Source organism: Zalophus californianus, chromosome 2, assembly GCF_009762305.2.
Source record: "Zalophus californianus isolate mZalCal1 chromosome 2, mZalCal1.pri.v2, whole genome shotgun sequence".
Classification (NCBI taxonomy): domain Eukaryota; kingdom Metazoa; phylum Chordata; class Mammalia; order Carnivora; family Otariidae; genus Zalophus; species Zalophus californianus.
Genome location: NC_045596.1, coordinates 134,089,062 through 134,102,899, shown reverse-complemented (window position 1 = coordinate 134,102,899; position 13,838 = coordinate 134,089,062). Strand labels below are relative to the sequence as shown.

Sequence of the window (13,838 nt, the reverse complement as noted above, 5' to 3'; positions counted from 1 at the left end):
TAAGATGTATTAAGTGAATTGAGTCAGGCACTACAAAAAGAACTTTACTTCTATTATTCACGTTCACAATAACCCCAAAAGGCTGATGATTATTCATTTTACAAGTAAATAGGTGATTGTGAGGAGGGGTCAGATGACACATAAAGGACATGGCAGAGTTAATGCTCAAACTAAGTTTTGACAGCTGGAGAGTTTGGCTCAGCTCTTCTAGGCTTATGACTCTCAGAATATGAAATGAAAAGCATCGCTGTCCAAATGATTTCTCTAAGGCCGCAGAGCTAGTTAGTGGTAGGACGAGCAGGAGAACTTGGGAGCTTTTCACTGTTGGTCTCCTATTCTGGATCTTCCTACCTGTCTTCCCAAGTCTTGGGAAGTCTCATGTAAATCAGACTGTCTCATAAAAAGGAGAAACTGAGTACAGGCTATGATTAACTCTCACACCTCACAAGAGTATGTAGACTTTATCATCCAATCTGGCCAATCTGTCAATCTGGCTCTTGACAGAGCTCGCAAGAGCTGCTAAAGGAGTCTGTTTAGAATTATATTACTGGGGCCTACCGACCAGCAATGCTTACTATAAAATGCTGCTCTGGTGCCAATTTAAAAACTGTAACTTAATCTGACATACAGTGACCATTTGCCCAAGTAGAGAATGCAGATCCCAATGGAACTCAGGAGTCTGGGGGTTGCATCATTTTTTGGGGTTAAAAAGTACACTCTCTTATTCCATTAAAATAATGTGAACATAACTGGTGTGACAAATATTAAAGTATCTTTAAGTTTATATCTGAATATTTCACATTTAAAAGCCAAACTAGAATATATTTTCCAACCTTATCCCTGAGGCTCGGGTCATTAAACCACTCCAATAACTTTTTGCCCACTTCCATTGGGCTAGAAAGAAAAGTCCTATAGGTCAACAGGAAGTCCTCTATGAATGTTGGATCCACCACCGAATGCTCCTCTACCAAATGCATTGTTAATCTTTCTGAGGTGCCCTGTAACAAATAAAAGGTTTAATCACTATCCTGCATAAGTATCATCTATATGGTACCTTAATTCCAAATTTTCAACATAAGATGACCTGGGTAGTAATATACATATATAATAATTTATAAAACTGCTGTTCATCAGGCGGTGTAAAGATTTTTCTTAACAACTGATAACTTTTCAGAGAAATTATACACAAAAATGTGGCAGGCAGAATCTTAAGTTGTCATAACTAACTGATACTACCAAAGAAATCCTTCCCAGAAGATGGAGGCACGTCTGTCTTACCTTGATGACGATGTGCCCCTTTCTTGTTCCGGTTCTATCAAGTTCTCGGTGTTCTTTTACCATAACAATTTCTCCTTCCTCCTCAACTTTTTGCATGTTCTTTTCTACTTGGTTCAGAATACGGCAGTAATCTTGCTGGGCTATACAGACAAACTGGAATAAAATGTAAGTCACATGTTACTGATGAAGTGCTTGCAAGAGACCTAGCAGTACTAATAATTCAGTGTTTTAATTATTTAATACTGACATTTTTCCATGTCTTTCCCATACTCTCTAAATGAATGCAGTAATGAACCTTAATCAGACTTCCCTACTTTTTAATGTATTTCTTCCTTGGTCAAATCAAGTTTCATTTTTAGCAAATTTATATGTAGTTTATATTAAAAATCCTAACAATTTTAAAAATCGTAAGACAAAAGAAGAGTCCTTCTTCATGCCTCTTCTTTGATGGTAGAATCTTAGGAGGATAAATTTAAAAACATAACTACCATTTAGTGGGTTTTACAAATTAGAAAAGACTTTAAAAGCAACAATTTTAAAATAAAGATGGTTTTAATAAAAGATCAAAATTCATACCCTCCCCAATATATGTGCTATGGTGAGCGCTGTGAATTGTGTAAGACTGTTGAATCACAGACCTGTACCTCTGAAACAAATAATACATTATATGTTAAAAAAAAAAAAAAAAAGAAGATCATAGGAAAGGAAAAATGAAGGAGGGGGAATCGGAGGGGGAGACGAACTATGACAGACTATGGACTCTGAGAAACAAACTGAGGGTGTTGGAGGGGAGGGGGTGGGGGGATGGGTTAGCCTGGTGATGGGTATTAAAGAGGGCACGTATTGAATGGAGCACTGGGTGTTATATGCAAACAATGAATCATGGAACACTACATCAAAAACTAATGATGTAATGTATGGTGATTAACATAACATAATTAAAAAAAGATCAAAATTCAAAGATACCCCTGGAATAGGTATTATAAATTTGCTATTTATATTAAGAAATCAGTTTGGAAAGTTTATTCAAAAAAGGTCCACAAAACAAGCCACCTACTTGTTGACTCAAGCCATTATTCCTTGTAACTAGTATTAAGGGTAATCCTTGCTCCTAACCAAAAAGTTAAAAATAATATGCACATCAAGCCATTACTCCTCCATCACCCCAAATATAAAAAAATATCAGGGCTTAGGGCAAACTATTAAATTACATTTCTTAGTAATTTTTAAAAGAAAGTGAAGAATGAATTATACATATCACTTATTGCACAAAATAAGCAGAAGCCAGTGAGGAGGAGATAAGAGATTCTAAAGTAAGAAAGAATTGTTGTTGTCTCCGAATTTTGAAGAATTTATTCTCATTTTGCAAATGAAAAAAGTATGGACATTTCTTTTTCTCCTTTAATGTGAAAAGATGAAAAAAAGGGGATGGTTAAATTACAGCATATAGAAGATAAAATAGGACACAGCCATTCAAAAACATATTTTCATGGAACATTTACAGTTTTGACTTAACGTTCATGATAGCACATTAATTTTTTTTAAAAGATGCAAAACCAAATGTTGAAATTAACTATAATGAAGACAACATGATGATCATCTTTTGTGGTACCCTTATAGGAACTTTCTCAATTTATCCTCCTAATCATTCCATAAAGAAGGTACTACTATTATCCCCATTGTACAGATGAACAAACAGCTGTACCAACAGCCTGCTAATTTGCCCAGTGTCTCATAGTTACACACTTGTTAATTAAAAAAAAATTATACATGCACATCAAAATCTTCTAATGAAGTATAACAGTGTTAATAATTATTGTTTCTGAACAATGCAAATTACAAGTGACTTTCATTTTATTTAAAATACTTTTCCATATTTTCTATACTTTCTATACAATCAGTAAAGTTTTTTAAAAGAAATAGCAGTGCTTCATACTTGAGCAACAGCGTATTACAATACTAAGTTTCTTCCAGAGCTGGCTGATAGAATCTCATTAATTTTTCAATCAAGAATTTGGAATAAAAAAGTTAAAATTCACAAAAGACAGGCTTTTTGGGTAAATACATATAGTTTAAGTTTTTAAAAAACCTTAAAAACAAAACCCATTTCTGTAACACTGACTACAGGTGTATGTATGTTTTGAAATATGTGGTCCTTAGTCCCTTGTCTCAAAAACAGTTTATTTCTGTCCTTTTAAATAGGATACCAAAATTGCTCTCTATGCCTCCAAATAATTTTAGGTGATCTTTGTTATACTCAGTTTCAGAGAAAACAATTATATATTGTATTTTCTCATTTATCTCCTAAAAAAGAAATACATTATGAGTTAAAAGGAGTAAGTAAACAGAGAAAAGAAAATGCTTTTAGAAGTAAAACATACTCAAATTAATCTTGACCAAGGATTTAAGGAGAATAAGCTTGATCTGAAATGCTTAATGCCTAGAGAGACATTTTTGGCACTTCCTCTGTACCAAACTGAAAAGTACCATCCAAAAAGAAAATAAAAACCAACTAAATTTCCAATATGGCCACACATACCTAAAAAAGAAATTTTAGATGAAAACATTTATCTATATTTTTATTAGATTTATTTTTGCCTTAAGAAGTTTGTAGATCTAATAAGAAATTCATGTGTAAAACATAATTTTGATTGGTATGATGAAGCCAGATGAAAAATTGTGAATTATGTATATAATTGTTTTTTTATACTTTCAGATAGCTCTTAACACATGAAAGTGATATATGATCTTGGCATTATGATATAAAATATAAATTCAAACAAGATTTTGCTTATAAAAGGCCAAAGGCAGTTCATATTGCAGGATTGGTTTTGGGGCACATGACATCACAACTGATACGTAGAAGAAAAATTATAGATGATAAAAGGATGAAATAAAATTAAACTTCAGCCCTAATATAGTATTGTCAACTTTCAACTTATCCATGCAAATTTCCCCAAAACTACTTAAATTCAAAGTGTCATTAGTTCCCATGGTCTCTGAAAAAGGTATGTCTAACAGGTTTACCTTAAGAGGTTAGCTCTACTTAAACTGGGGCCCTTCGCGGTCTCTAAGGGAAAGTCATACCTAACTGTTCACACAGGTATTCAAGTGTTCATTTCCCATTTAAGGGTGTAGGGCAGGGCTAAGCAATGCCTGATGTGTCAGTGGCAGGCCTAAGACACAGGCAGTGGAGAAGGAAAGAGGGAGAAGGAAAAGGAGAGTAGGAGAGTAGAAGAGGAGGAAAAGAAAAGAGGGATAGGAAGTGAGAAGAAAAGAAAAAGGCACATATGGGAAACAGAAAACCATTACCGATCCCCTGGTAGCATAGGGTGTCTATATGTAGGCTGCCTTTGTCCTTCAAACTGCACAGGGGAAGAAGAATAGACAATGGAAGGGAGGAACTGAAAGAGGAGCTTTATACAAAGGAGGGATTCAGAGCAAAATACAACCTTGAGTATGTCTTGGGTTCCAAATAAACAGAAATAAATGTCAAATTTAATCCACTCACTGTAAGCCACTCAGGCTTAATATGAGTTCAACTCAATATCACATTACCCAATATTTATTTTCGGGACACACTGGAATGTAAGAAAATTAAGGCCAGTCCTAGGTGAAGTTGCTTCTTGGTAAAGAGAACACCATTTTTGTTCATTCATTCAATAACTGTTAAATGCCCACAGCATGCTCAGGAGAATGATATAAACTTATGGAGGCCATCTTATGGCTGAATGAAAATATGATTCTCATTGTTTCCTTTACTTCGCCTAACAAGAGGATGATCTGACATGTGTGTACTTCCTGAGAGACGTATGACATTTTAACAGAAATACACTAAACTACTAGACCAAAACAAGCATTTACATTAAATGGTCTAACTTCATTCTCCATCCTTGTTTTACTGCTGAGGGAGTGAATGTTAGGCCTGAGCAGATGAGTCAGTGGAGGTACAAGAGTGATTCTTGAAACTCCTGATTTAACATGTTCCTTTTACAGTGGCTTAGACTGGAGTGGAGAGGAAGAAAGAGACTTTCTCCAGCAGATACCTCACCATTGACCTTCTTTGTATATCTGGCTGCCTTGTATCAGGAGCTATAGGAATCTAGGTTTCTTAATCAGAATTTTCTTTTGGGTCTACCTTGCTAACATTGGGTTTCCCACCAATTCCTCATCCAGTAAATAGATTAGACTTTCTTCCTTGACATCTACTTCCTCTTCCTTTCCCAGAACTCCCAGAGAAGTATTTAATGTTACCTGGTACATGCGATATTATTGCAGCACTCTGTAATACTCAGTCATATAACATTTTTATCAATTATTCTGAAACATTTCTATGCCTCTAATATCATTTCAGTTCCATGATTACAAATTTCTAACAAAAGGGGCTGGCCAATTAAGACATAGTAATGTAATCAATGAATTCTCAGAAATAAAGTTACTTTTTAACTTGCCCCTTAAGGGCAGAGACTCTGACTAAAATGCTCTAGTAATGCCAACATGTCCCAGGGAGGAACTGATAAGAGATAATAGAATGGGGAAAACTTTAACAAATTTCTAGTTTGTTTTGGACTAAGTATGGCTTTCTTATTTTGGGGAGTACAGTTCCAGAGCTGAAAAATCACATATGATCGCTTTTACAAACACATTTCCCCGCCAAATAAAGACTTCAAGATTTACCTTCCATTCTGTTTTCTTCTATTATGCTAAATAATTGAGAGTTGACTATATTTAGAATGTTCTTCTGGCATTACTATTCAAAACAATGAACATAGCCATTTATTTTTTCTCTACAGTGCTTACTGAAAGGAATTATTTGGCAACATTATTTTGATTCTCTAGGTAAGATCATTTTATTTATAGCCATGGTCATTTTCTCTTTTGGTAAGTAAAATGCTCAAAATGAAAATTTAAATGGGTACTATTTTTACATTTATCAGACACTATAAAAATTCAATGATGTTCTTTTAGAATAAAGTATATTCAGATGTATTTCAGACTACAGACTAATAAATACAATGAGTACTTAACATTAATTAGTCTAAGTCAAATCTTTGGGTTTATTTATATTAAAATATTTTATCTTTCAAAGACTTCTTTTTCAGAAGGAAAGACATAAATTTTAAAAACTTGGTAACATAGCATCTTAAATTTATTTCTTATTAATACAGAGGTTACCAGTTACCAATCTAATTAAACTTCACGTTTGGTCTCCATATTTTCTCTAGTCTTTTATTAAGTGCTTTTAAATAATGAATATTAACATAATATCAACACTAACATTTTTCTTTTGCTACCAAGTATTTTCTTTTAATTAGTAATTACTTTTTTACTAGGAAGTTCTTCTGACTCATACTATGATTAATTTACATGACTTCTAAATCAATTCCTTACCTTGTAGGTATTCAAATAAAAACACTGCATAACTGTATCACATCATCTTTATTAATCTACTTATAATTTCTTTTCATAGTGGATGTTTTACTTTTACATTTTTTGATGAACAGATTATAAAAATATTAATGGAAATTTTAAAATACCATATTTATAGAACACTTTTAATAGAACATATTTATAAAACACCTTATAGAACACCTAGTTATGCAGAGTCCAAATAACCTTTTTTTTTTTTTTTTTTTTTAGTAAGCTCTATGTCCAATGTAGGGCTTGAACTCCTGACCCAAGATCAAGAGTCACATGCTCTAAAGACTGAGCCAGCCAGGCGCCCCGAGTCCAAACAACTTTAAGGAAGACTTATTTTTAATTTCCTGGGGCATGAGGACACTAAAAGTAATAGTTCTAACTTAAAATATTATTTATAACTCTAAAAAATGACCTATTTATATAGGCAGAAAAATCTTACCCCAACGGCATATATGTGTTAAGCATAAAATATACATTTTTAATGATATTTTATACCTGGCAGTCATCCACTTTTGTTCTCATTACTCCTTTCATGTATTCTTTGTCCATGGTAGGAGAGACACCAAAACTATTCCCCATACATAATATTTCTGCTTTTCCATCTGGATAAGTTACTTCCACAGAACCATTCAAAATCACTGACCAGGAATCCAGCTAATTCAAAAAAATGAAAACAAGGCAGAAAATCATGGTCATGCAGCTGTAAATGCAAGCATGGTCCCTACAAATGATTTAGCAGATCTTTCACTTTAAAGATGGAATAACTCAAGTAAAATGAACTGTTTACTAAACTCAAAGAACAAGGAATAAAGCAAAGCACAGCCATGTATCTGTGTTTTCCACATGCCTAGCAAAGTACACGTCATTCTGCTCTTTTAATTTGACCTTGGATATTCCTCTCTAAAATGACACAAGGAAAAAGAACTCTTCTGCTCCCCAAAACATATGTAAGCAATATCAAATGATCACCATTGCCTCAATAAGATCATTTTGTACTGACCAAAGGCATATTATGAACATTTAAAGTTACAAAAATCTGAAAAGTTAATACAAAGTATTTCTATCAGTAGCATATGAAATATTATTATAAAAAATAATGGATTTGGAATACTTTGACATAACAATAAGTGTATCACAATTCTTGAATTATTCAAATTAATTGTTGCTTATTTTTTAAGAGGAAAAAATGAAATCTGATTTTTTGTTTCTTTGCTGTTACTGAGAGACCCTCAAACAGAAACTTTTCCAGTGTTGGCAATGTTCACTGACCTCTTCACCATCATTTAACACTATGGTCCCAGCTCTTTCCACCACTGCGAACACCATCACGGCACAGAGCTCTCGTCTCACCGACATGGTCATATTGGCAAAAGCAGGCAACTGATGCATAAATTCTAAGAGTTGTTCTGAAAGGCAAAAGATATTGTAAACATTACAACTTTTTTAAAAAGCAAGCATTCAAAAAGAATGCTCTAGGGTTTTTTGTTGTTGTTGTTGTTTGTTTTCTGAGAGAGCAAGAGAGGGAACATAAGCAGGGGAAGAGAGAGGGAGAAGCAGACCTCCCACCAAGCAGGGAGCCCAATGCGGGACTCGATCCCAGGACCCTGAGCCAAAGGCAGACGCCCAACCGACTGAGCCACCCAGGTGCCCCTCTAGGGTTTTTTTTTAAATGTCCTACAAACCTGCCCATTGGAAAATATAATTACTTCAAGTATTGTTAGTCTAAAAGTTGGATTACTTGTAGGTATACAAAGAATTGTCACTGTAGAAATGGTGACATTTACCTATTGATTTAGGAACAATAGTATACACTGTAATTCAAATTCTAATGGGAATGAAGAAATTAACAAACTTCAACTGGGAAATTTCTACTGAAAATGAGCTGTGATCTTATTAAGGCTAATTAAAGGATAAAATAAGCTGAAATGAAATAGAGCTCTGAGAATTCTCCAAAAAGTCAATAGGTCTATTCTAGTGCCTTCTGGGCAAGTAGATGTCCAAAACAGCAGAAATAACCACTTTCAATCTAAAGATAGTCCAGGATTTAGAAACCAAAGGATATTTTCTATGAATGAAAACAAATCTATAAAAATCAACTAAAAAATTTACATTATGTGAAAAACATAAATGGAAATTGATATATTATTTTTTATTCCACAGATTGGCCAAAAAAAGTATGATCACTCTTTCTGTTGGCAATGTTGTGGACAAACAGCTTAAACTTTGATACATTTCTAGCTGTTGACAAGACAGATGACTTCATAATCTTCTCTAGCCCTGCAGTCTCTATTTTTCATTTTCTCTATTATTAGGTAGCTTTACTAATTACTTACTAAGTTCTTTCCTTACTCCTCACCATGGATCTATGAGGCTCATGTTTTCTTTCTCATTTCACAGGGAGGAAGCAGGCTCCAAGTCATATAATTCGGAGGTGGCAGTGATATGATTCAGGGCTGCCTGCCTCCAAAGCTTCTGCTGCACATTATAGGTAGTGATAAAGAACATAAGGTGTATGTCAGACATCATCTGAATACTTATTAGTTATATTACTTTGGGAAAGTTGATTGATTTCCTTAAGCATGTTTCTGTCATTTGTGAAAGAACAATATACAGTTGTGACAATAAAATTAAATAGAGATAATAAAGTCCTTAGCACAGAGTGAATACTCAATAAATAAGAACTGCTATTCTTGTCATTATTATCATGTATCATTCAAACTTTTGGCTAAGTAAAAATTCTGGTACATTTTTCTTGTCCTCACATAATGAAACTGTCCCTATGCACATTCCCTCTATCTGTTAGGATTTAGTGACATATTTTATGTTATTGGGTATACGGTAGTTTGTTAATTGCAAAAACAACACAGAATAGAAAGATATATTCTGTGAAAACAGTACATTTCCAGAAGGTCAGACTGAGTGTTTTTCTCTGGCCCAGCTAGGTAATGTCTCCTTTGATTAGACCCTACATCATCCCTCCTGTATAAGACTTTTCATAACACAGGGTGGCTTTGGAATCAGAATAACAATGGTAGGTGGTACCCAGTGTTCTTAGACCTGACCCAGACTGAGGTGCCAGGAAATCAATTTACTGCTGCAACCAGCATTTTTTTTTGCAACCAGCATTTAAAAAAAAAAAAAAGAGAGAGAGAATCAAAGCATATTACTTATAGAATACGTTCTGTTTAGTGAAACTTTTATTTCTGGAATGAGTAGGTGCGTTTGTGTCATGCCATAAAATATATCTATTCCTGGGGACAGTGATAAAGCAATTTTTAATACCACTTCAAGAGGTACCCATATCATTATATATGGAAGGTAAGAATCATTGCTTTACAAATGTATTGACCTTTTGATTTGAAACATAAAGGCAAATGTATAAGCCCTGGTCCTCTGACTTGCACGTCACTGTTAGTTCTGCGGTTATCAGCTCTGTTTTCTTCAAGCTATTGGTTCCTTACCCCTCCCCATAAGGTATTAGAATATTATCTATAGAACACACATTTTGCTTTTTTTCTCCTTCCCTACTGATACTAAATTTCCTTGGACAAATGAAGATTTATGGTCTTAAGAAAATATGAGACCAGAAGTTGTCAGAAATGTTTTAAATTTAACATAATATATTTAGGCAAAAATAAATCAAATTACAATTACACGTGTGATTGAAGAATATGAAGCATAAGAACATGAAGTATAAAAATATATTCAACTAGGGGCTCCTGAGTGGCTCAGTCGGTTAAGCATCTGCCTTTGGCTCAGGTCATGATCCCAGGGTCCTGGGATCAAGCCCCACATCCGGCTCCCTGCTCAGTGGGGAAACTGCTTCTCCCATTGCCACCCCCCCATACTCTCTCTTGCTCTCTCTCAAAATAAATAAATAAAATCTTTAAAAAATATATTCAACTAATACTTGTTATAATGATTTGAAATGATTTGCATAGACGCTGTTCTTGCTTTTTGGAAGATTCCTGCTCCGTTAGTGGGTCATGAAATCAAGTTGATATATGAGTAATGACTAACATTAAAAAAAATATGACAGGATAGAAAATGCCTGTGCATCACATATAATATAAATAATAAAAAGATAGAAAAGATATAATTGTAGTAATGTACATGATTCTTTAGGCTCAGTTGAAAAACTAAAAATAAATAAATGCTTAACCAGATGGCATCTAAGAGTTGTTAAGACTCTCAAAGATTCAATAATGGTACTGCTGGTTTTGTAGTAACTTCTGTTTATTACACTGGAGAATTAGAGCAATTAAAAAAATAAATTTCTATCACTAATCTTCAAAAAATAAATAAATATAAAATGAAGCATTTGGCTGTCAGGACTCAACATAAACTCTGGTAACGCCACAGGAATCACACAGAGGTAAGGAATTCAGAACATGGGATGAGTAATAAGATAGTTTCTAGGACATGGAAAGAAGCAGCCATGGATTGGAGAAGCAGGACTACTTTCTTCTATATTGCTTGGAAAAATCTATTAGAATAATATATTAATTAATATTTTATTTTATTAGGAAAGGAATATTTCTGTTTATGAAAAAAGACATTTTTTAAAACTTTTTTCTAGTCAGTGTGACATACAGAAAAGCCAGACAACCGATTTATAGACACCACAAGCTATGTCAGTATGGACATTATCTTATTTGCTTTGGCTTGATTTTGTTTAAGAAATGATTACTATTAAGATTTTTTTTTTTAATCTGTGGAGTTTTTTTGGTGGTATATTGAAGGGGAGAAAAAAGAATTCTTTGGAAGGGATCTTGGAAGTAGGTCTCTACCTTAACGTGTCAAGGCATCAAAACAAAAAATTAAATTGACAACCATTCAGTAATTGAGGACCTACAAAGTTATGAGTTAGAGAGCAGAAATCAATAAAGTCCCTTCCTTCAAAGCACTGAAACAAAGCATTGAACCACACCCAATAATCTATGAGAATCCAAAGGCAAATTTTTTTTAATTCTTGCAGTTTTTAAAATAAGATCAAATATTAGCAATTTCATTTGATTCAACTTAGATCCCCCTCCCACCCAGATACACCATTCCTTCCCTTTTTTGTGGGGGTAGAGAAGCTGGTTAGGAAGAGAGGCATCCAGAGAAAGCATCAATTATGTAGAAGTTTGTAGTTTATATGAAAGGTGTCTATTGTAACTAAATACCAGAGGACCAGTTAGATTTAACAAGAGTAACAGCAAAAGAGCTAAAGAGTTCTCACATGTGGTTCTGTTTTGAGGAGTTAGAATATAAGATCTTACAAGATCTCTTGTAGACCAAACACTCATTAGGCCTTATCTTTAATAATAATGGTTTATTATTTTAAATAAAAGTATATTTGATAGAAGCAAGAATCAGAATCATCGCTGCTTATAAGTGAATTGGTATTCGAGTAAACGTTATTCACGGGAGATTATATCAGTAAGCCCATTTAAAAAAAAGATAGCTTTGTATTCTTTTGTAGGAATCAGCATAGCTTTTGCTTTCCAGAAATTATGGAAGAGAAAGCTTCTTAGATATGAAGTGAAAATTTTAAATTTCCAGGAATGACATTTTTAATAATCATTATTTTCTTCCATAACTATACTAAAATGAACATATTCAAAAAGATGATACATTAACTTACAAAAGAATAATTTCCACATCAATCTGTTCATAAGCAATGCTCAATCTAATTAAAGAAAACTACGAACAAGGATTTTGGATTAAGATGGCAAATTGAATACACTTCCAAATTCACTTTCTCTTTAAAACTACAATAAAAAGATTTTTGAAAAGAAGTCGGCAAGGACAAAGAGAACAGGACAGTGAAGTGCAACTCTGGACACTGGAAACCAAATGCATGTGTATGTGGTATCAGACACGAGAGTGAAACCCAGTGTTTTCAGCAGGTAAAACAGAACCACTCTCAGAACCCTCCAAAGACTTATGAATTACCAGCACCTTTGGAATGGGAGTAGAGGTAGTAGAGAATGAAATGGGCTAGAGTCAGGGATGGACATCTGCAAAGCCATTAAGTCCCCTCCTCCAGCAGAAATTATCCAGAAAAGATTAACACAGAACACATTCTTTACTGGGGGCCACGGACAAGGTGGCTTCCTCTTTTCACCTCCTTCAGGTCTGAGCCCTTGAAAAGGGCATTACCAGCCACTCCTTCCTAAAACAGGTTCCCGTTCATTTCATTCCCCAACCTCCATCACTCCCTAATCCCCACTTTATTCTTCACACTGCAAAAGAGCAAGGACCTTACCTGCCTTGCCCCCCACTGAGTTACCAGGACCTAAAAACATGTTCAGTACATCAAACGTGCTCAATCACATTAGCCAAATGAATGAATGGTTACCAACACATGATATTCACCTTAAATACTTAGCAATTCCTATAAATTTTAAAATTATATTTTAAGTGTCTAATACTAGTTGTTGGTTTTTCATCCTTAATTTTCTAGCATATGTATATGGTGTAAGTGGTAAAAGATTTTCTTCAGATAGTTTGTTTCCCTCAAAACACATTCACCTGGCCACTCATAACTATGCCCATACTGTCCTATATCTAATCCCAATAGATCCAGTTCCTTGAATTTGTCTTCAAATATATATTGGCCCAAAAAGAGTTGGCAGAGTGGTAGGACAGATAATCTGGGCTCAGTCAAAGGTGGTTACAGATTCCAGGCCTGTAGTGGAGAGAAGACGCTCAACAGAAGTTGCTCTGACTCCTAGTATTCTAAGGAAGAAGGCGGCGTGCAGAAGGCATACTCAAATACTAAACCGTTATTACATAGTCCGCTCTTGCTCTAATAGGAAAGTGGGTAAAGGGAACTTCAGGGATGGGGAAAACATACAAAACCACTTAGATTTCTAACCTTAGCGTGCACTTAAAGTCTCAACAACCCACAGCTCATAGGCTGCTAACTTGACATTTCGTAGTCTTCTTTCACTCAGTCCCATCTTCGTATGGAACCACAGAAGCAAACACGACAATTTTACCAATTGTCATGGACTAGTATTTACATACAGAAAACATGAGCTTAACAGGAATAGTATTTACATACAGAAAACATGAGCTTAATAGGAATAGTGCTCACAAGAAACAATAATAGAAGCAACACTGTTTAGAAGACTACTTTTAATTTTTTT

At 34.4% G+C, this 13,838-nt stretch overlaps 1 protein-coding gene across 17 annotated transcripts in view; it reads right to left on the bottom strand.

Moving 5' to 3' along the window:
• RAPGEF2 (Rap guanine nucleotide exchange factor 2) overlaps positions 1-13,838 on the bottom strand; it is a 235,011-nt gene that overhangs the window by 27,029 nt on the left and 194,144 nt on the right. For all 17 annotated transcript variants that reach the window (XM_027597876.2, XM_027597879.2, XM_027597883.2 and 14 more), the window contains 4 exons: positions 7,969-8,105; positions 7,195-7,353; positions 1,279-1,431; positions 834-998 (listed from right to left, as the gene is read on the bottom strand). In XM_027597876.2, the coding sequence (XP_027453677.1) occupies positions 834-998; positions 1,279-1,431; positions 7,195-7,353; positions 7,969-8,105 (614 nt within the window). The remainder of the gene's footprint in view (positions 1-833; positions 999-1,278; positions 1,432-7,194; positions 7,354-7,968; positions 8,106-13,838) is intronic.